Here is a 24,632-nt window from a genome sequence, read left to right on the forward strand (position 1 = left end):
CTCAGCAAGGCAAATAAATCCACAGATATGCAGGCTACACCTTACTGTAGTGCAAAACTACTATCAAGCTCAACAGCTCCACAGAAACAGTTGTTTGCAGCATGATTAACTGTTCCACTGCAGTTGTAAAAATCCCCTGCCTTTTGTCTGTGGGGTTGTGGGGTGGAGAAGGAGTGGAGGGAATGCTGGTGTGTAAGTGGTATGGAAGTGCCTGTGTTTCCCCATGGGAAGTGCCTATCATTATCTCCAGTGCTCTAAAGTCAGTGTCAAAGGTTTGTAAATGGGTTTTCAGAATGAGCAAGTGGAACCTCCCATCCTTAGCTGTCTACATTTTTTATAACCACTTGCATACTTTTGGTCAACCACTGTAAAATAAACAGTCCTTCCCAAATGTTTTTGTTTTCTTTGACAGCACAGCAATAATTCACTTGGAATGCTGCAGACTATAATAGCACTTTATTGCTGTTGTAAAGCTGCCTTTTTATTATTTATATTCATCAAGTTTAAGTAAAAAGGATACCAGACCTGCAGAAGTATAAAAAATTAGAGGATATACTGTGTGTGCGTTTGGGAGGTGGAGAGGGCTCATGCTGGAGAGACTATTTTTAATATCAGGTTTCAGAGTAACAGCCGTGTTAGTCTGTATTCGCAAAAAGAAAAGGAGTACTTGTGGCACCTTAGAGACTAACCAGTTATTTGAGCATAAGCTTTCGTGAGCTACAGCGAGCTGTAGCTCACGAAAGCTTATGCTCAAATAACTGGTTAGTCTCTAAGGTGCCACAAGTACTCCTTTTATTTTTAATATAGTTTTCACCTGTGATTTTTGCAGAGAAGCACAGATTACACGTCTGTGCCTTTGAATGTGTCAGCAAAACTTTATGCCACAGTAAGGTTAAGTTTCATGACTCCTGAAATGTAATCAATAAGACCCAATTGAAACCCTTTCAATATTTACTCCTAGAAATAGAACAAACCACCCTACTGACTGATTGCCTGCCACACCCACCTGTGCAAAAAACCAACAACATTATGAAAGGACTTTATTGCATCTAACCAGAAGAAAATTCTTACATCTGCATATAAAAATATTACATGGCTGCAAATGCAATCAGGAAAGTCTAATGCAGAAATCTGTGACCATCACTACAGTGCCTATCATGTAGTACCAGGGAGCTTATCCATGTGCCTGCAGATATTTGGGTCTTGCCAGTGTTGCTGTATTTATCTTTCTCATCTTCCTCTCTGAAGAATCTGTCTCCAGCCTGCACAACAAAGCTCCTAAATTGCACTGTATGACAAGCATGAATAAGTCTTATGTAGAGTTTGATCTTGAAGGCTTAGAGGTTATCAGTTCAGCCATCGCATCTGCATTCCTGACAACCAGCTGGAGACCAGAGAGGCCTAGCCTAGCTCAGAGCTTCTCCAGCAGAGAGCAGTGATACACTGTCAGTGAGCTCAATCCTGGAAAGCAGGGCAGCTTCCAAGCATGAGAAAAAGGCAAAGCTCAAAGCTGGCAGGCTCACCAATGTGTTTCGAGGAATGTCAGAGGAGCTGGTCTTGGAGAAACAGACGTAATAAATAGGGGTCATCTTAAAATAAAACAATTTAAAAAACAACCTGCAAAGGTGGCGCCTGATCATGCAGCCTTTATTCACAAACGTCAATGGGACCAGTTCTGTAAGGGCTGAGACATGGGGCCTGTGATTCTTGCAGCATTGTGTGTGGCAAGAGTGGAACAGGTGCAGGTGATGTACCATTTGCACTGCAAAAACTCAGCACCTAACACTACCATGGCAGGAAGTGCTGCAGATGTTTACAGTTGCTCTTATGTGTGCCAAAAGCATCCCTCTTTAAGGGAGCAGAAGAGAATGTGGAGGCAGAAAACAGAATTGCTGTGTTATATACTGTTCTTCTTACTGACACAAGTTTTGTGAACTATGTATCCACCCACCTGCTCACACGTATTACACATGACTACTTCACCTTGTACTGCGGGTTTTTGGCCTGTTCTACAACCCCAGTTGCTTCTGCTGAGATTTTTCTTGCCTTTAATAAAGTCATAATGGAAATTGCTCCTTAAGATAAGTAGCAATGAGAAGTGTTGACTGTTTAATTACAGCTGCTATTATTGTGAACTAAATATAAAACATAGGTAGAGAATGTGCCTTAGCTGAATGCTAACTCCTTCAAGTCATGAGGACTAATCTGACCTTCCGGATAAAAACCTTCCCATGAGTGCAGGGGATCCATAAAACCTTATCACCAGTGCATTCTATGCTGATCACATTAACTATTTTGCATGTATAGAGCAGTTTGCATCTGGTGAGCTCAAAAAGGTACATAAGTATCATTATCCCTATTTTACAGATGAGGATACTGAGGCACAGAGTGGTAAGTGACTGGCCCAAGGTCACATAGGAGGCTGGTGATAAAAAACCCTGGCTGGCTTGCATCAGCTGATGCAGATTAGGAGAGCTGAAAAATCCCTGTGTAGGTACTCAAGGTTGGGCTGGAGCCCAAGCTCTGGGACATTGCAAGGGTCTAAATAACAACTTTCAGCCCCGCAGCCTCAGCCCCGTGAGCCTGAGTCAGATGACTGAGGCCAGCTGTGGCCCATTTACCCTTTTACCATAGAGTCTTGGACTGGAACTCAGGTCTCCTGACTCCTAGTCAACAACCATTTTTCAGAATGAGAAAATTAAATATAATTCTGTCACATACAAATGTAACTACCCCCAGAGTGCATATCTTTAGCAAGGCTTGAACCCTAAGGCTACAGCACTTCCAGACAGACTCTGTCCACTTGAGCCACAGGACTAACAAGGCTGACCAATAGCAGAAGGCTTTTATCCCAGAGGTGGCGAAGATGGAGGTTATGGGTGTGATTGGTGGGGGAAATGAGGAAAGCCTGGTCCAGTCCCTCACTCTTTCCACTCACCATGGGAGGTGAAGGAGCTTCTGACCCACGTGATGTCCACAGAGTGTCATATGCTCGGTCAGGGGGATGTGTGGGGGAAGAGGGGGAAGAGCCTGACTCTGTCTCTCTCTCACTGGGGCCTGTGTTGAGGGGAGGGATAAGTCTATAGGGTCGGGAAGCACAGCCTGCTTCCCGCCCTAGGTTGTGCCCGCAAAGGCACCGGCCACTAGAGCCATGTGCTAGGTCCAGGGGAAGAGCGTATCCTGGCCCTACCCCTCGTTATACCTGCTAAGGCACCTATAAGGTGTTTGCAGTCCAGTGTCTGCGGTTCCTGCAAGTTTGTCATTGGAGCCACTCAAATATTGGGAAAACTATTAGGGACAGGATTTTACAATGGCAAGAACTGGAAACCCTACTATTCTCTCCCCTTTCACTCTTGGCTTTCCTTTGTCAGAATATCAGAAGTCAAATATGCTTTTCTATTTGAAGGGTGCATCTTGAGCCAATTCCCCTTTACTCAAACAATAACATAGTCTCTCTCTTCCTGTGGGGACCTCACCCATTTAATGTTAAATGCTGACCTGAGACCTGTAGCACAGACCATTTTTCAGATAATTTGAGAGATAGCATCCTCTACAGCACGGGTTCCCAGAGGTGGGCCGCAACACAGTCCCAGATGCTCTGCTGGCATTAAATTAAAAGGAAATGTACATTGTTTATTTGCAACGTTATTGTTTATATGTATGCAATAATTAAAATTAATAATTTTCCTCGAGAAGTGTTAACAGTGGGCCCACAGTGCCTATTGCAGCTGCACACTTGGGCCTCAGGGAAAAAAGTTGAGGAACCCCAGCTCTATATAGGAATGACCATGGGAGGGGAATCTAAGGATTCATTGGTTCACGTTCTAGCCCTACCACTAACTTAGTATGTGGCCTTGAGCAAGTCACCTAACTTCTGTTTTTACCATCTCTAATATAAGGATAATAAAGTTTCATACTTGTCGTCACTATTGTGAGACTAAAGTTTTACAGTGCTTTGAAACTGTCAAGTGTTACTATTACTAATTATTATTAGTAGTAGGAGTAGGAAATTGGCCCTGCTTTGAGCGGGGGGTTGGACTAGATGACCTCCTGAGGTCCCTTCCAACCCTGAGATTCTATGATCACACAAGAATATTAGTTTTACAGTAGTGCCTTGAAGCTGCAGTCATAGATTCATAGATTCATAGATATTTAGGTCAGAAGGGACCATTATGATCATCTAGTCTGACCTTCTGTACAACGCAGGCCACAGAATTTCACCCACCACTCTTGTGAAAAACCTCACCTATGTCTGAGCTATTGAAGTCCTCAAATCGTGGTTTAAAGACTTCAAGGAGCATGGATCCGGGCCCCATTGTGCTAGGTGATATGCAAACCCAGAACACAGTCTCTAAGCAGTAAAATGACGTTCTCAATCTTTATTACATTTACTGTCTCCCAAAGGCTGAGTTCAAGGGCCAGCCGCAACCCACAGGTTTATGTGATCTGCCTAAGTAATAGGTGAAGCATCCAGGGGTTACACACAACGGAGAGAAAAAGTGTGGTACCTTTCCTAAAATCCACACACACAATTAGATGAACTTCAGGGGACTGGCTCAAATCATAAGACACTTCAAGTTTAGCATTCCTTTTTGGCGATTGTGATCTTTTTACGTGATGCTAGAATCTCTTCTGAGCAATTCTATCTCTTGCGCTGAAACAATCCAGTTCCTCTCACACACACCCCGCCCCACCACCACCACCACCACCACCACCACGAGCCCTGCTTCTGGAGGACAGTAAATAAAGCTGCAACCAACACACCTAAAGTCAGTGCTTCCCTGCTATTGAAGAATGCGGGCTGATGCAAAGGCTGAAAAGCTTGGGAAAGTGCAGCCCTGCTGTTCCGTGTCAACATTCCACCCCCTCTGCCTTTCCCAAGGTCTCAGGCAGAAAATCCTTTTTTGTTCTTATCAGTTCAAACAAGAACAATGAATTCCTCAAGCCCGCAAGAATGTGACAAGGTGCCAACAAAGCCAACCAGGAAGGTGATGTATGGTCTATAGGCTGTAGCTCAAATAAATCACTTCACAATCCAGGGCTTCAAGGAGTGAATTCAAACAGTTTAGAGCCTGTATTTTAAGATTTTCACCTGCAAACCATCCCAAACATAAACAGTTTGTTTGATGCTAGAAGACTGCATGTCCTGTGCTTTCATTACAAGCAATAGTTATACAGCATGTAATTAAATCTATATTACAGTAGTGCATCTGCACAGTTTCAGGGAAGGTTGAGTTGCAGTTTCCATTATAAACCCCTAGATTCAAGGGTTTACAACTGTCAGTAAGATCTGGCTCACAGAGCAAAACTTGGTGCATACAGCTGTCAGCTTGAGAGCAAATGATTTCTACCATATTTCAAAAATAATTGGTTTGGCTCTTTTTAAAATCATACGAATGCTTAAACAAATGAGAAGGTTACTAGGCCTGGATGCTACTTAGTATATATCTTCCATTTCTACAAAGGAACGCTAGCCAGGTAGTTTGAAGAGGAAAAAGAATAGAATAATGACCAAGATACTCAGCCCTGAAAAGGTGACTCAGCAGATAGATAATGTGAATTTGATCAGAATGCTTATTTTTCTTCTTTTACTTGGATAGGACACATACTAAATGAGATTTTACATGCCAGTCTGGTTCGGAGTCTATGGAGAAATTAGAAGATATAATAGATCCTTGATAAATCACGCTCATGATGGGGAGAGACACTGGTGCAAATCCATAGGACAGTAACTGGGCTAGGTGCTCGATAGAGATGCATTCTTCCCATAAGCCCATGGGGCAATGAGGCAGCGCAATACTGCCCCAGGGTGAAATCCACACCACACACATAATATTCAATTAGTCAAGGTTTATGTGAATGACTGGGGATGTGAATTTCATCTCCTGAAGTCAGGCCGAGCAGGTGGGTGGCTGCACAACTTCCTCATGGCTGCTATTCCAGCTCCTGGGCTGGAGTAGTGGCTACAACCTCTGTGTTACATGAAATACTGTGATTATGGGATCCTTGCAAATGTGGCTCTCCAGCACCTCCCCCTGCCCACTTCCACCATGGCCTTCCACTCTGACCTATAGAGAGAGGGCTGGTGCTTAGGGGACATATAGTTACATCACCAGTAACCCCTCAACACACTCCTTATACAGAGCTTAATTGGTGCCAGAGGACCTCCACGCCATGAGTGACTTTTATCCCTTATGCACCATCTCAACTCTGCTGGGAAGAGGATACACATAGAAACAAATTCTCAAGCACTGCTCCTGCTTCTTTCTCTGGCGCACCTAAGTCCCGCCCCCACCTGCTGTCTAAAGAGCCCTGTAATACTCAGTGGATGCACAACCCTGGTGCAGAAGAACCACAATGGTCCCACTGCCAGGGGATTGTCCATGGCTACAGGAATGGGGACTGGATTTGCCCTGTTGCAAATGTTTCCAATTTGCAAGCTAGGGGGTGAGCAGAGAAGCACAATAAAAAAGCAAGGAGAATGCCCCCCAGATGGAGTTTCTCCCTTTGTTTTGACAATTGCAGCTCAATTCTAACTGCTTGTGTTAATCATTCATAACATACCAGTAAATGTTCTGCAGAATATTTTGTAAAAATACTCTGTAACATGAGATCTCACTACAGCCCTGGGCTATTAAATCTTTGCTGTGTAGTGGGGAGAGACGGACATTTCTAGCTGAGAATTATACAGTGTGTGGACTAGTGAGGTTCCACTTAGTCGGCCATTTCCAAAAATGACTTCAATGGGAAATTTGCCTGAGTGAAGACTGTACGAATTGGCTCTGTAGATTTAACCAATAGACTTGAATAAAAGAAAAGAAGCTGAAGAAGCTGTTTTGTTTCGCTGGGCACATGATACATTTCCCCCCTAAAATGCCCTAAATACATATTTTACCCAACAGACCAGAACAGTTGAGTAAATAATTTATAAACATGTATTTATATGGTAGATCAGAATGGTTGCCTTGCAATTGCTGCACCTGACATCACCTAGAACAGGTTTTTTAAAACCTTCCTGAAATACTCCTGTGGTTATTCTGGTACAGTCTGAAAGATGCTCTTCTGATATGCACCTTACCAACTACATTCACTTGCAAAGTACCTATGGGCCTGATCCTGGATAGGTTTATTTACAGGGGTAATCCTGACATATACCATCATCAGTCATGTCAAAGTCAGTAGGATTACTCCTGTCTTGGAGGCTTATATTACAGTGGCACGCAGAAACCCCAGTCAGAATCAGGGCCTCACTGTGCTAGGGGCTGTATAAACATATACAAAGACACATAGTAGAATTTTAGGAGCACAAGTCTCATGTAGTGTCTTGCAATATTTGATGTATTTCTTAGAGCTCCAGCTCCTTGAGTCATGTGAATATGTGAGACTCTGTTTCTTTTTTTATTGCTTTTTTTAAAGTAAGTTTCCAGCCCTCATGGTTTCTGCAAAAAGCTTCAGAGTAACAGCCGTGTTAGTCTGTATTCGCAAAAAGAAAAGGAGTACTTGTGGCACCTTAGAGACTAACCAATTTATTTGAGCATAAGCTTTCGTGAGCTACAGCTCACTTCATCGGATGAAAAAAGCTTGAAAACCTGAACTGAGTGCATCCAAAGGGTGCAAAAACCAGAACGCAAACATTAAAAATGTATTTTAAAAAAAACCCTCATGATTTTAAGCCAATCTCATGATTTTGGGGGCCTGATTCTGAGTGTTTGGTGTTGGCAATCCTGTGACATCCATGGGATTTCTGTGCCTGTCACTTAGATGCTTTTGGAAATCCCGCCCACAGTCCCTACACCGAAGCTTTTCCAGTGGAAGAGGAAAGGACTATGTGACGGCAAGGGGGAGAGGAATACAATTAAACAGAAACCATCTGTATATATCTAGATACATTTAATTTAATGTTAGTAATAAACACAAAGTAAAATTATCCCCCATCTGCTCCAGAGCCTGCCAAACCAGCTAAATATTTATCAAAGAAATCCAAAGAGCTTTCAGGTCAATAACATACATTTAATGTTGTGCCTTTAATTTACTTTATGTCTTTTAATTTTAATTAAGGTAAGAATGTATTAAAATGTATTTACAGTAAAAGCTTTGTTGTCAGGCATGTTGGGGTAATGGGGGGTGCCAGAAAGACAAAAATTCCAGTTAACTAAGAGGGAGGGAGTTTGGGTGCAGGAGGGGGCTCAGGGCAGGGGGTTGGGGCACAGGAGGGGTTTCGGGGTGCCAGATTCGGGTGGCACTCACCTCGGGCAGCTCCCCACAAGCGTCGACATGTCCCTGCTGCTCCTAGGCAGAGGCGCAGCCAGGCAGTTCTGCTCACTGCTGCCACCTGCAGGCACCGCCCCCATAGCTCCCACTGTCCCTGGCGAACGGGAGCTGTGCAGCCAGAGCTCGGGGCGGGACAGGGGAAATACACAGAGCCCCCATGGCCATTCCTCCACCTAGAAGCAGCAAGGACATGTCTCCGCTTGCAGGGAGCTGCCCAAGGTGAGCACTGCCTGGATCCAGCACCCCGAAAGCCCTCCTCCACCCCAACCCCCTGCCCCAAGCCCCCTCCTGCACCCAAACTCCTTCCCAGAGCCCACCCCTCCCTCCCAAAATGTCAGTTTCTAGAGCTTTCCCTTTGGTAAAGTGTCGGATAACACAGCTTTTACTGTATATTGTAAAGGTTATGGCAGAAAGCTAACAAAGCAAAACAAATTCTAAATTAGCTCCATTCTTCTCTTTATTTGCTCTCTTTGGCACCGTGCTTTCAGTACAATAATGGAGTCCAGGATGGAGTGTGACAAGGCTACTGGTGCAGTGAGTTAATGTATTTCACCTCAGGAACCCCAGATATTGGCAGAAGGTACAAGCAAAAATGATTTTTAGTATCATTCCACTCCCTTTGCACAGAACAACCAAGCACACGTGTAATTTGGCACAACCTTCTCTGCTCAGGAGAGGCCTAGTATGACATGAGAGTGGATGTAGCAGGTCTGGGCTGGGATGCATTCACCAACCTGCCAGTATGTGCATATGCAGTCAGCAGACACAACCATGTCCAAGGAGTCTTACTCTCGGGGGTACCAAATAAATATGTATTTTTCAGCATCAAAGAATGGTATGACAGACTTAATTACCAGTTTCCTAATCTGGTAATCTATAAATCGGGCTGAAGAAAGGTGACTGTCTGATTGGCTAATAAGTTATAACTCAAACTACTATCTAGTCAAATCCCCCATGGGCAAGGTCAAACATTTGGTACTATTTTGGCATCCCTGTCCATCTGCTTGGCAAGTGAAAATGACAGACTAACAACACTGATTTGAGCTAGGGCAGACACATGGGGCCAAATTCTCTGCTGGTGTGAACTGGTGAAGTTTCACTGACTCCCTGTAAACTGTGCTAATTTACACCAGCAGAGAACTTGGCCATGCTTCACATTGCTCTGCCATGCATCCCAATCTTCCTCTGTTCTTCTAGTCCTCAGCGTCTCTTGAATGAAACCTGTACAAGTTTTGTGATGTCCATAAAAGGGGGAACTGATTTTCATTTCTGACCTAAATGAGCCCTTTACTCTGGAGGAAAGAGTAATCAACTAGCCTCCCGACTGATCCAGTCCTGCATATTGTTGATTTGTACCTACAACTGCCACCAACTGATGGCATTCAGCACCTTGAAAGAGGCACTCAGTACCACAAAAGATGACATCCTTGTGGAATTTATGAGTAGCAGAGCACATTAATTAATGTAACTGAAGAGTGTGCATTAGTGATTTAATTTAACACATGGTCCTAATATGATAACACACCTGATACACTACCCTTTACTCACTATTATGTATTATATTAATATCACACTCATTTATTTGTCCTTTGGGAACTTTCCCTACTGTACATCATCTTACATCTCTTTTCAAATCCCATCTTAAAACAAATCTTTTCTCCCTGGCCTCTATAGCTCTTAATTTCTCTCTGCTTGGATTTACAGCTAGTGGGCCAGATTTTCCACAAGGGTCGAGGAGTGCTCAGTGCAAGTCTGGAGGAGGCCTTGCTTCTCCTTTGTGATATCCTCATCCTGAAGCTGTCAAGCACTGACCTAGTCCATGGTGCAAATTACAACTGTTGGTGCTCTGCCTTCTTCTGGGTGTCAAAAGTCCTCAGGGACTGTTACAGCAACCGGGGATCAGATGGATGCAGAGGCACCCAACCACGTCCCCATCAGCAAGAAGAGGGTGTAGGATCTATTATGGCGGTCTAGAATGCCTAAGAATTTCCCTGGGCAAGGAGAATCCTCAAGTTCCCAGATCTGCAGCTCTGTGTTTGCTTTGTACTGTTGGGATAGCGCAAAGCAGCCAGAATGCTCTGGAGAATTGAGGCCAAGGTTTTACTTCAGCATCTTGCATGACCAAATTTTCAAAGGACCCCATGTAGGTCTCTCCAAACTTGCACCTGCAATTTGGCACACATAGCACACAAATAAGAATTGCATGTGCGGATTGCAAAGCTGGATCTCTTTTCTACCCAATGTACACAAATCTAAAGGGGTGTCTACAAAAGAGTTGCAGACACTAAATGATAGTGATTAGTTTGGAGCCTCATTATGGACATTAGTCATAAATTAAATAAATATTAATCAATATGCAAGTATAATGAAAATAAATGGAAATGAGACAAGGCCTAATCAACAAACAGGATTAAAATAACTAAAATGGAAAGTAGATAAATGGTTAATTTTTTTTTTAGATAATAATGATAGCAGGCAAGGCTTACAAACCAAGTTACAGTGGCCAAGAGTAGTGGCATTTAACAGAACTGAAAAGGAAGAAACAATGGCTAGGTACAAGGGCATCTGGGTAGAGTATGTGTGTGTATATATAACAAGACGTACTAATCACCCACCTGATCATTTTGCTTTTATATTGTGTCCCTTTTACCCACCCTTTGTCTGTGTTTTGTCTTTTTGATTGTAAGCACTTCTGGGGATGGCCTGTGCCTGTAGAGGACATAGCACATTTTCGGAACTACTGTAATATAAACAGCAAATACTGTTGGCCTGGATTGTGTGCCCTTTCCCACCCCACAGAGCCACACATGTAGGCCATTTTTTCTATGTGATGTGGCTCTCCTCCAAAATGGGGCTCAGCCACCATCTCTCCTCTGGATCCTGAAGTGGGCTTTCCACAGGTTTGTGACATGGGAGGAGGCAGAGAATGGATAAGCTGGGTACAGGAGTAGGCAGAACAGGTGTGTGTAGGGGGACGGGGGGGCGGGCATGGTGTCTCATCTTGTCCTCCCTCCAAAGCTGCTGAGATTTCCCAGAGAAGACAACACAGCCGTGGACTGATTTGACTGAGTTCTGAGTATTCCAAAACCACATCCTGGACATGCACAGTACAGGTTTTTTGTTTGCTTTTGAACTAAGCTTCTTAAATGTGTACTATGGAATGATGCAGTACATATGCAGGCACCACTGGATTAGTTTTTCAGTAACCTGAACTGCTCCAAATTGGTCCTGATGACATTCCAATTGTTGTGGGAAACCCAGGGTCTGGCAAAAGACACCCTTGTCTTGCTACTACTAAACTGTCCTTTTAACCAAAGAGAATGTATCCGGAGCCAGAAGGTCAGAGGTCATGACTTCCCTTCCTATGTCTTTCACTAACTGGACCTAAAACAAGGGTGGAATTTCAGTTCTATCACTTCATTTACTGGCCTGGTGAAAATAGAAGCTGTACAGTAACAGCCTTTAGCAATGTTTCTGTATTGAGCACAGTATTGATTCACATGTTCACTAGGGGTTTTTTGCATTCACCTTGGTACCTCTGGTTCTTTGCGAAGTAAAATAATGATGTCTAGGTTTAAACTACTTCTGATCTACCTCAGCATGAGAGTTGCAGGCAACACCTTATTTAGCAATGTTTTCCTGATCTGAACTAACCCTCTTTAAACATATTTTTAAAAGATTACCCCTTTGTAACTGCTACTCTATCTTTGATAGGAATCCCGACAAGGGATAAGATTAAACTGCAGTATCCTAAAGCACCTGAGAACACAGATGTGCTGTTTAAAAACATTGTGTAAACTGCTTTAAGTGCAATAGGTGAGAAGGGAGGACATCTGATCTAGTGGATAAGGAATGGGTCTGCTAGATCTAGTTCTCTTCTTGGCTGTGCAGCAGATTTCCTGTGCTACCTTGGCCAATTCAATGACCCTTGGTTTCTTGGGCTCTAAGATGGGGATAACATTTCAGAGGGGTTTTGTCTAGCTTAGGTCTCTAATATTTGTGAGATGCTGATACTAAAGTGATAAGCGAATAATACATTTTATTATTTATTTAGTCCCTCAAGGTCTATCCCATATTACAGGCTAAATTTATAGGGCAAAGATTAACTTCTGAATTATGCGGGCTTCCATTGGCATAACCCAGAGGACATGGGGTTCCCGAAAGCAGGAAGTCTGACAAGACGGAGGCTGTAGCTGTACAGGGGTGCCACAGAGGACCAGAGCAGGTCTAAAATTGTGTATTACTAGCCTAGGAAAACTATAGCTGTTGTGTTTGGGACATGCTCTAATCCAGCATTTCCACACTGACAGCCATTGACAGCAGAACATCCCCTGTGGAAACCAAAGTTGCTCTTGCCCTCCATGTAATCCCTATGGAAGAGCAGAGGTGGAAACCTCATTGGCTCTCCTCTGGATGTGAACCTGCACCTTTATCTGGGACACCAGAGGCCTCTGGCACAGCACACCTCTCTGAGCTAGCTGAGGGGAATCTATTTCTGATTTGAACCTTTCTAACTTTAAATTGGTCGTGCCAAATTCACCCTGGTGTAAATCCATTGACTCAATTAACTTGTACCCAGGATGAGTTTATCCCACGGTTTTAAAAGTTTTGGGGGGAATATTATTTCCTGCCTAAGCTCATGTTACCATGATCCAACTTGGGACAAGCTATTGGGGTGAATTTGAGTGAGTTAAAATTAATCCCAACACCACCCTAACAGTAAGGTCTCATGTACATAATGCTTCCAAACTGGCAAATACACAGGTAAACATGTTTTAACTGTGCATTTTCCAGAACTGAAGACAGGCAAATGGAAGTGTTAAAATGAAGACTGGTCCATTTACAACACACCAAGAATTACACATGGAGACACAAATAATTGCAGTTTCACTGCACAGCAGGCAGCCTGCCCATTTTTTAACCTTGATTTAAGGCATCTCAGTAGAGATACTGCAGTTAAAGTTGAAGCTCCATTTCTATTCCAAGGGTCAAATATTCCCTTGGCTGTGCATGTCACTTGCTTCTCATTTACTGTTTATTGTGTAAGTCAGTGATGCCATATGGCACTGTAAAAAAGAAGAAAAGAGCTGTCGCATTGACTTTACTACAGTCATGCACAAATGCAATATAATGTATTTCAAAAGTAAGCTATAAGTATGTATTTTTATATGACATATTTGGGGATCAGACGTCTCAGGGATTGGTAATGAGATATAGAGGCTTTTGCTTTGAGGTCATGAGTTCAACTATAGACCAGGTTGCTAGCGACCTAAAGTTGTTACAACATGACAGGTGCTCGATGGCTTATGTGAAATGAATTGGTGGTCTCAGATCCTAGTGAAGAGAATTCCCCATCTCAAATTCCACCCTTTGGGGGATTTAAGTTGAGAGGACAAGATGAATCCTAACCTACTCTCTCACCCTTTAAGTGGTCCCTCGGTAGGTTGAGGAACGTTGTTGGGATCGTGTGAGGAGATCTGCAATACTCCTGCATATACTCTACTTTTTCTCTGTATGCAGAATGTTCTTTTCTTCAAGCTGTCTACCCAGCATCTTTCACTAACACTGTAGTCCCACAAAGACATTATATTTTATACAAATTGCCGCTATTATGAGTCACTGCTCTAGATCACTGGCTTTTCAGGTGAATCAAATATTTGAGTCCTCCTTGGCCTAAACAAACCTAACAAGAACTAGAACTGTGGCAATAACTGCTTTGTGATGAACCAATTTAAAGGCCCTGAGGAGTTGTTATTTTTTGGGGGGAGGAGGGGAAAGAGGGAGAGGAGGTTAAAGGGGCTTGAATTCAAACAATGATTTTCTGGCCAGAATGTTGCTCCCAGAAATAACTACAAGTGCAATTTCACAGGTGCCTTTTCTAGTTCTTAGATGTCTAATTGCCTAATTTGTAGGTGAAACTAGGTTGTTAGAATTCTAAGTGCTAAAAACAGCAACCACAATTATTTCCTGAAGCAAAACTGCAGGAACAAAAATTAAGGTCACTTTTCAAAACCAGGCTCAAAATGTGTTTTTAATTGTACATGAAAACAATTCTACCCTATCACCTGCAGCACTAAAATGCAGTTGGAGGTGTAATGCCTATAGTGGCACAGGCAGGGGACATAATTGTTATATATTGGCTGCATGTTAGTTAAGCTGTAAATGTTACAGTGTAACAGGTACTCTATTATACTAGGATCCTTCAAGAATTCTCTTACTTATTATAAGTGGATTATCAAACTTGGCCAACTGTTGGGCAAATGCATCAGAGTTCTGTTTGCTTAGCCAGATTTCACAGCTTGTGTGTGTGTGTAAGCAAAGGGAGACCTTTTCACTTTCTGTTTAAGTCTGTGAGATAGAGTAGATATTGGGGCAAATATTGCTGTGAGATACGTTCCTGCAACCGTAGGGATCTCAATGGGGTTGTGTGCATGTGTTTAACTCAAAGCAGAAATTGGTCTATTGTCCTCAGGTATCTCATTTTCTGTGGATTAAATGAATGAAATGCAAATACTTCACAAGGTAAATATATGAGTATGAATCACCCTTATACACAATACCTGGGCTGTAATTTCGTTATATCTTCATTCTGGCAGTAGATAGCATATTGGCTTACCCTCACACCAACATTGTTTAAAATGTGATTTGGAGGGTGGAGACGGCCTGGAAATCCAGGGGGTGGCCTTTTTTTGTCCAGCTCCTGTAGTTTTCATTGTTTCTGCCCTTAGGCTCATGGTTTTCTGGTAGCTTAACCCAGATAACAGCTTAACTGTTTTCAATAGCGGATGCAACACAGGGGAGAACCTCACCTGGTGTAAACTGTGAGAGCTCGCAGGACCTGTGAGAATTCACACCAGCTGCGGATCTGGACCAAAATTCCTCTCCAACTTCACTCATGCAGAGCTTAAGCTTCAGCCCTGCAGAGCTTCACGGTTCCATGGGATGGAAGCTCCCAGTTATCTAAACTCCTTGATAGCTTCAGCTATGTCTATAAAATCTGTTTTTCCATCCGTATATAAAGTATTCTTTGTCTGTCATTGCCTCCTATAGTACCAAACTATAAAAGCAAAGCTGAGAAGTCAGCACTCTTCAGTGGAAATGCAAAGCCCTCCTTAATTACTATTTCTTTAGCACAAAGCTCCATCTGTGAAATGCTGGAGCTAGTTAAACTGAAAAAAATGACTCAATATAGAATACTTAATCGTCAGTAGATGTGAAAGGTATCTCTCCTAAACTTCCTGACCTGCAATGTTAAATGGAACATATGGCACAAGTGGGTGGAGAGCCTGGCTGTGAAAATATAGATAGAGTGCTCTTTCCAGAAAGCCTGTGTAAAGGAACTTAGTGATCAAATAAAGTTTAGAACTCTGAGAACACCAGATATGGTCAAAGAATGTTAGAGTTTTAGGAATTCCTGATTAATTATAGAAACCCTCACTTGCTTGCATTTATGGGTGATCTGGTACCCACTATGGCAAAATTGATTATGAAGGATGAACCCATCTATAATGAAAAGGCAAAGAAACAAAAAGAAACTGGAAAATAATACCTGGAATCTTAATGATATTTGGTTTCCTAGCTGACATGAAGGGATAAAGTATGTTACCATGTTGAGTAACTAACATTGGAATGCTATCTAAATATTCCTAGAGTGATACTAGAGTGTAGAGTTTGCTGGGTGATGATGATTTAACCAGCTCTGTGTTATTTCCCCTCCACCCCCTTAACTGTAGACACTAATGGCAGAAATAGCCTGTTTGGTAGGATTTATATGAGAGGCTCCCTACCCTGCTACACCAACATTCTAGTCAGAGCCTGGGTCTCCTTAATTTTGGAAACACTCACCAAAATGCAATGCCTATAAACTCTTACACTTGCTTTTCTGGCTGTGTGTTTTGGAGACATGAGCCTGATCCAAAGCCCAAGGGAACCTTTCCCTTGACTGCAGTGAGCTTTGGATCAGGCCCCGCCTTCCCAATCTACGAAGTATGGACTTTTCATTCAGGACTGCTCAGCATGACTTTCCAGAAACAATAACTCTTCTTATACAGCAGCCAGTGTCACTGACCCTCTCTAAGATAAAAATTGACTCACCCTGATCTTGGTCTATTTTTAAAATTTTCTGTTTTCATTTTAGACATTTTGGAGGTTCCTATCTGCTGTTGTCCTTTTCTTCTGATTTCTAGAAAGAACTGCTGGCCTGCTGAGAATGGAACACTATAATTAAACTTTGAGCTATGTAGATGATACTGTATAATTGGAATAATGATGCTACAGGGCCTGCTCCATTCCCCTCTGAAGCCAATGGGAGTCTTTCCACTGATATCCCTCTGTGTTGCTTTGGGCCCATCAGTTAAACTGAGGTTGGGTTTGCACCCAAATTCTCTCTTTTTCCAATCTCTGCTATGATTTTCCCCCCACATGCTTCTCTAATGTTAATATTATCATAGAATCACACGAGTTTGAATTGTCACAGACCTTTTAGGCCATCGAGTCCATCTCCATGCTAATACAGGATTGTTCCTCGCAATATGTCTATGACTTCTTTGTCCATTGATTGAAAAGTATTGTAAATCAACTTTCTAATACATTGTGTGAAGTATAGCTTGCTCTCTTGCGTTTGCTGTACTTTCTTACCCTGCCTGTCTTCACTCCACTTTTCCTTTCTTTTCTGTGGTATAACAGATTATGGCATGTCTTTTCCCATTTTGTCCTCAATGTCTGTTTTCTTTTTCTTCTCTTTACATCCACCTTCTATATCTTTTTTTCCCTCCTATAATGTGTTCTAAACCTCTATGATCTACCTCTCTATTTTGTGTCTTCTTCCTTCACCCCCAAATCTCTCCCAGTCAGTACCATACTTCTCTTTTCTGATTTATCCCCACATTTTCTTTCTCTCCCACCTACAACCTCACATATTTTTCTCATTCACCCCTTAGTGACAGAGCCATCAGTCAGAGGACTAAACCTACTAGTCAACAACCTGTAAGAAAGACCAACATATGTCCCCCCAAAATCTAGGAACAATACCCAGGTGAAAAGCCAAAACTCCTCTAGCTGCAGGGAAAAAGAAAAGGGTGCTGGGATTTGGGATTCCTACCAGAGTAGTGTCTCTGTACCTTGCTTGGTGACTCCTTCTTTCATACCAGCCTCTGATGAATTGACTCCCTCCCCTCCCATGCTGCTGAAAGAGAGAAAGAACATTCTCGCACTTTGTTTGCTACTCTAAAGCCTTCTGTTTGCTACCACTATGAGATGGTCTCTGCTACTCTACCTCTCCTCCAGCTTCTATTTTTGAGCTCTCCTCCAAGTGAATCACTACAACTTCTCAATTTCACCATTGTCAACAGGATTCTAAATAGCAGGAATGGAAACTGACAAGAGCCTTGGCAAAGCTCTGAGCACCAGTAGAGGCACAGGAACTGCCTATCTGCAGACTCAGACAATCAGCACCATATTGATTTACATTCAATTCACGTTTTGAAGGTAACCTTTGTGACCATAAAGACTAGAGACTTATTTTTTTTCATTGAATACTTACATTCTGTAAAAGTTAATGGTACTTGCCAGGGAAAGCTTCCTATTCATCACATATGAATGGGGGAGTGGATTTTTCAAGACCTGGATGACAACATAAGTCTCCTGGGTATCATGGCATCTGCAATGTTACATAATGATGAATATTCAGCTGTCTTTGGCATTTTCTCATTTACGAGAGAATTTCCAGGGAGGGAGGGGAGGAGAATTGTAAACATTTAATTTTATTTTTGAGCTTACTGCTGCCCACAGCTTGGTCAGTAGGGTGTCAGCAAATATAGCTAAGCTTATCTCAAATTTCATTTTAACTTAGTGGTTGTCCCTTAAGTGATTCAAGCAGTAGGGTTTCCAGTACCTCCCTTGGGACACTGTTCCATGATCTAATATATCTTGCTCTTTGGAAATATTCCTGATATTTAAACTAAATTTTCCTTTGTTCATTTTTTCCCTATTTCCCAATTTTATCTTTTTTTTTCTTTATCGTATACTTTGTTCATTTTGCTGCTATATGTGTCCCAACACTCTATATCTGCTAATGCCCTTTATAACATCAAGCTGTAAATATTTAGGGCTAAATTCTGTACACTGATTCTCACAGCTCCTTATGAAAAAGTCCTATAGAATTTAATAGAAAAAAATAAATGCTCCATAGGTTTTTTAAAACAAAAATTGTCCTACAGTATTTAATACAGAACTATATCCTCACTATAGAATTATATGGAATGCCCCAAAATCCCTATAGCAAGCATATAATTTTCTAAAATGGATTTTAAAGAAAATTCTGTAGAACCAAATTAAACTTCTTTATAACCCTTTTAACTGGTAAAGCATTTTTCTATAAGACTTGATTCACAGATCTCATATTCTGCTCACTTGACATGTGCAAAATTCCTAGCAGGGGAGCAGAATACCAAAAAGCACAGAGAAGAAATATTATTCTACTTGGAGATCAGCGTTTTGTTCATTGTTATTTTAAATTTTCCACTTCATAATTCACTCCTCTTGGTGCATATATTATTATTACTATGTTGTTTTTTATATAAATGAAACCAAAGGAAACTACATGCCAAAAACTACATTAATAAATGTAAAGGAAGAGATTTTAATCCCACAAAACTCAGGTAATTGAGCATTATGATTTCTACCTGACCTGAATATGCAATAAACAAACAGACCAGAGGCATACTTTGGAGTTTGAAAGGAAAAAAATGCTTTTCATGTAAAGACAGAAAAAAAGAGTTCACCTAATTCGCTTCCTTTACTTTTTTTTTTTTTTTTTTTTTGCAAATTGGCCTAAGAGACAAACATATTAAAATAAAAATTCTGGACTTTAGCTCAACAGACAGCTCTTATTGCTCAGTACAGTAAACTGCATTCCAGTACGAAAGAAAAAATCATTTACAGCAATAGTCAAACTAAAATTTTATTCTAGCATTTTCCTACTGTCTGAAAATCTCAAATGACCAGCACAGAAGCCAATGTTAAAGTTTAATTACATAATGTATATGTTGTCTGGTTATTAAAGTCAAAACTTAAATTACCACCCGCCTGCAAAATCATGTTTTGTAAGAACTATACCTTAAAGTTTAAACAGATCTATTTCTGAATTCATTTGTAAAACCCTGATCAACTCCTATTAAAGTCAATGATAGCCTTTCCTTCAGTTTTAATGAGAGTTGGATCAGGTTTAACAGATTAAAGTTTTGCTTATCAAATGTTAATTTGATAAACTAAACTTTAATTCCATTCCTTTAAAGAGTCATGTTAGTTGATTCAGTAATTGACCAGTTACTCATTTAAAAGTACTTCCTTGGTTTTGGGTACTAGAATAGGGTTGCCAACTTTCTAATCGCACAAAACCAAACACCCTTGCTGTGCCCCCAGCCCCACCCCTTCCCCGAGGCCCTGCCCCTTCTCTGAGGCCCTGCCCCTACTCATTCCATCCCCCCTCCCTCCGTCGCTCGCTCTCCCCCACCCTCACTCACTTTCACTGGGCTGGGGCAGGGGGCTGGGGTGCGGGTGAGGGCTTTGCCTGGGGGTGCGGGCTCCAGGGTGGGGAGGAGGATGAGGGATTAGGGATGTAGAAGAGGGCTCTGGGCTGGGGCAGAGGGGTTTGGAGTGCAGGAGAGCGTGTGGGGTGCAGGTTCCAGGAGGGGTCTCAGGGCTGGGACAGGGGATTGGGGTGCAGGAGGGAGTGCAGGGTGCAGGCTCTGGGAGGGGGCTCAGGGCTGGAGCAGGGGTTTGGGGTGCAAGCTCTGGGAGGGAGTTAGGGTGCGGGAGGAGGTTCCAACCTGGGGTCAGAGGTTGGGGTGCGGGAGGGGGTTCAGGCTCCAGCTGGGCAGCGCTTACCTCTGGCAGCTCCTGGTCGGTGGCTCAGCAGGGCTAAGGAAGGCTCCCTGCCCGTCCTGGCTCCGCACAGCTCCCAGAAGTGGCCGGCATGACCAGCTCATAGGCAAAGGGGTGGATAGGTGGCTCTGCATGGTGTGTGCTGCCTGTACCAGCAGCCAATGGGAGCTGTGGAGCTGGTGCTTGGGGTTGGGGCAGTGTGCGGAGCTTCCCTGTTCACACCTGCGCCTACTGGGGGATGGAGGGACATGCTGGCCGCTTCCAGGAGCCACGCAGAGCTAGGGAGCCTGCCTTAGCCCCACTGTGCTGCCAACTGGACTTTTAATGGCCTGGTCAGCAGCGCTGACCGGAGCCGCCAGGGTCCCTTTTCGACCAGGCATTCCAGTCAAAAAACAGATGCCTGGCAACCCTATACTAGAAACTGATTCATTCAGCAGGTATTCTTGCAAGTGTATTTGTCACAGGGAGTCTGGCCCTTTAAGGGAAGATGGTACCGGCCACACCTGTGCCATAATTAATTAAACACTTCCCAGCCTCAGGGGTGTGACAACCCAGGGTCAGGTGATAGATTAATAGACATCTGGGCCTTAAAAAGGACTGAAAGAGCTCAGTCTGGGGGGTTGGAACCATGGGGAATGGGCAGGCTCCTGTGGAAGGCCCTGAGCCAGGGGCTGAGGTGGTCAGAGACTCCAGGGGAACTAGCCGGGGACCCACTGATTTATACCACAATGGGATGGAACCGCAGGGAGTGGACCTGCAGTCTCCTGTGCGAGGCCCTGAGCCAGGGTCTGCAGAGGAAAGGGTACTTTGGGGAACCAGCCTGGGTTCAGTGCTCTAACCCAGAGCAGAGAAAGACACTCTCCAGCCAAGTCACAAAACAAGAAGTCCAAACAAACTAGAAGGTTCTTCTACTTCTCTTCAGCCCACCCTATGGGTCCTGTTCCAAGGCCCTTCTAGTTTGTTTGGGCTTCTTGTTTTGTGACACAGCTGGAGGGCTAAGCCACGTCTCCAGCACTGACCTGTGTGTGGAGATCTGAGGAGACCCACTCCTGGAAGGAAACTAAGCCAGGGGGTGCCAGCAGTGCCATATTTGGCCAGTAGGGGTTGCTACAGGAAGGTCATACCCATACTGTACAATTTCTTGGTGCTGTAAGTTGATGCCTTTAGAATAACAAGATATCAATTTCCAGGCAAAAAACCCCCAAAACCAACAACAACAAAAACTTGCAGCAGCAGTTAACACTAACCTTCTTAGAAAATTTCTTATAAGCATATTACATTTTTAAAAACTTTTAAAATCTGGGTAACTTAACTTAAAAACATATCAAATATTGGAAAGTATGGAAATATTCAATAAAGGTGATCCGAACAACCTTAACTCTGCTCAGTTAAGCAGTCTTCCAACCTTCATAGCTATTTTGTAAAGTGACATTTTTTATTGCCTTCTTCCTGAATGAAATTTTGTGAAGCATTTTTCCTAAATACTTTATGAATCCAGAGCCTATGTCAGTCAACACATTACTTTTGGAAAAAACATTGTACTTGAACAGTCTACATGTAAAACATGCCACAGTAAATAAGGATGATAAAACACTGGTTCCATACATATGAAGTGTGATCCTTTGCCAATTCGTTAAGCTTTACCCTTACCCAGTAAATGCCATAAATTAAATATTTAGGCTTTAGAATTTTCTATCTGTAGATGCAGAACCTCTGTGACTGATGTACATAATGGGTGACAAATGAAGTGGGGGGTGTATCTGGTTTTTGAAACAGTGGCGGGGGGTCTGTATGGTTTAAACGAAAGGAGTTAACTGGACAATGATATAAACACTGGTACAGTTTGATATAGATGACAGTATGGTGCATGTTTAAGATTAAGATGGAAAGTTGGGTGGGAATTCATATTTAAAAAGAATTGGTTCCATTTTTTGTCAACGTTTCATTTTCATTAACATATGCCAAACAACTCTAATAAAGAGCAAGGTATTTTAGTAACATATATTCTTTATCGATAGGAGTCAATGCTTAAATGTACCTGTGAATTCTTTGTGGAAAAGGTTGTCTTCAGTACTGATTGTTCTGAGGGAAGCAACATGGGCAGAGAAAAAGTTCTTTGGACAACCGTGACTAAGCATTTTCATACTTGCCAGCTTTTTTTTCTTTAAAGTGTCATTTTTAATATTGGATTTCCCAAGTTTTAAAATATTAGTTAGTATTTTATGGAAGGCTGGTGTTTCGGTTACAATCTGCTCAACCATAACGACGGTTTAACCAAGATTTTTGCTTGGGAATTTCCTTAGGTGTTTAAATATATTTAAGAATTGCTCAGTTATGAGTGTCTGAGGTCCTCACGAGCCACAAGCCATTCAGGGATGGATTATTTATTTCCCAGAAAGCATCCCATCTCCCCAGAGACATTCTCCTTCCCATTCCCCATATTGGACACTGTCACTCATGCTCTCCCCATCTGCTCAGATCTGACCTAATTGCCTTGCACATTGTTCCCTAGGTGCTACTTCTCCATCACAATCAGCTCCCTGCATCTGGACTATACAGAACTTCTGAAGTCTGCAGCAGGCAATGAAGACATTAATCAGGCCATACACACATCATACAAAGACCCCGGGCCACAAGCATTTTGTAAAGTGAACATGGGCATTATAACGCACACATAAGGCTTTATTGTGTAATTGAAAACTATAGTCAATATCTAAACAATTCAATACCAAAATACCTTCAAACTACTCACTGGCAATGGCACTTCATCAGGCAACAGAATAAAAGACCTGTTTTGGAGATAGGGAAAAACAATCAAAATGAAACCAATCTCAACTTCCTGAGCTCCCAAATCTCTCAGTTAATGTGTCTGATTGTCCCAAGATCTGGTATCAAAACCTTCCAGTACACCAGTTTGATTCTTGGCAAAGACAGAGGGCTAGTACGAATTAAATCGACATAACCTAGATTGATTCTCAGATTTATGAGCTCACAGCTGCAGGAGACTGCTGCTCTGCTATGGTTCAGTTTGCAAAGGAGGTGTGGGTATGAAGAATTCCAGTGAACACCACTCATTACTTTCTTCTGGCATTAAAATGTCTCACATTGTTACTCATGTAATCATTCCAGGTATAGTTACTGAGAAACTGAGAATAAAATAACCACCCACCTCATGCCTAAAAAATACCTCTATGTGCTCAAAGGTGACTGACTTTTCAATATGTCTCAACCAGATTCTAGGGTGTCTCACAGGCAGAGCATGTGCCAAAAAATGTACCAAATATTTCCCTATTTATTCATCTACTGATGGGTATAGATTGCCTGATAAATACCAGGTGGTTTCTTCCTCTTCTTTGTTTTAGTTATTTTGCATATCCAAACTGGATTGCAGACCAAACCTATCACTATTATTTTAGAAGGTTCCCCCCATGCTGAATAATTTGCTCGGTTTATTGCTTGCCCAGGGCTCCTGATGAAGGCTACGCTGGCCACTAGGGTAAATGTTTCTGGGAACAAAGTTCTCTCAGGCTGGGATACTAATGAGGCAAAACTAAAGAAGCAAGGAGGCGGCCACATCCCATTGGACTGGGCACAGGGAAGAAGAGTGATACAGTGGAAAGAGGGGACCCTAATAACTGTACTCTCATTTCCTTGTTTCATAGACTCTAGGACTTCATACCAGCTCTCAAAATTGAATATGCCACTTCCATTTATCCCCATACAACCTAATCTACGTTTTCAAGCAGCTTTACTGCCTAATACCTTCAAAGTATGTCTACACAGTAGCTGGGAGCACGCCTCCCAACCCTGGAAGACAGATATGCTAGGGCTGCTTTAGCTAGCATGCTAAAGATTGCAGTGTGGACGTTGTGACATGAGGTAGCCACCGAAGTACAGACCTGGCGGGTGGGCAGGCTTGTACTCAGATGGCTAACCCATTCTGTCCCCTGTGCTGCAATGTCCACACTGCTATTTTGAGTGTGCTATAGCGTGTCCGTCTACCCAAACTGAGAAGCACTCTCCCAAGCGAGGACACGTACTCTCAGCTACAGTGTAGACATACCCTTAGAAACCAGATCAGTGCTTGAATTGCGAAAGTAAGCCAAATGTTCAAACCGTGTAGGTATTGTTTCTACAAGAGCTTAAAGCTAAAAGATAATTCAGGCAATCTACCTGACAAGTGTACAGGGCACTGATTCTCTGTAAATGGCCTTCACATAATACAACTGAAATAGCATCACTCATAAATAGCATGCCTATTTTCCGTCTTCAGTTCATAAAGCAACATCAGCACAGGTCATTTCCTCAGGATGGGTGACCAGCTGGGAAGATCAGTTGAAAGCCAATGACGCCTCCTAGCAAGTCCTACTGCCCAGGAAATGCCCCGTGCTTCAATTTTTATTACTTAAATACCATTTGTGAGACTTCTTTCTTCTGTTTCAAGAGGTGCAAACAGAATTGTGTTACAAAACTCAGTG

The 24,632-nt window shown here is 42.6% G+C and overlaps 1 protein-coding gene across 3 annotated transcripts in view; it reads right to left on the reverse strand.

Moving 5' to 3' along the window:
- Positions 1-24,632, reverse strand: part of HMGA2 (high mobility group AT-hook 2) — a 158,919-nt gene that overhangs the window by 91,040 nt on the left and 43,247 nt on the right. The window contains exon 4 of one of the 3 annotated variants that reach the window (XM_084635551.1): positions 22,907-22,943. The exons of the other annotated variants lie outside the window; for them this stretch is intronic. Coding sequence (XP_084491677.1) covers positions 22,907-22,943 — 37 coding nt within the window. The remainder of the gene's footprint in view (positions 1-22,906; positions 22,944-24,632) is intronic. 3 annotated transcript variants of the gene reach the window in all.

The sequence above is a fragment of the Lepidochelys olivacea genome, assembly GCF_965140295.1.
Source record: "Lepidochelys olivacea isolate rLepOli2 genome assembly, chromosome: 1".
Lineage (NCBI taxonomy): Eukaryota > Metazoa > Chordata > Testudines > Cheloniidae > Lepidochelys > Lepidochelys olivacea.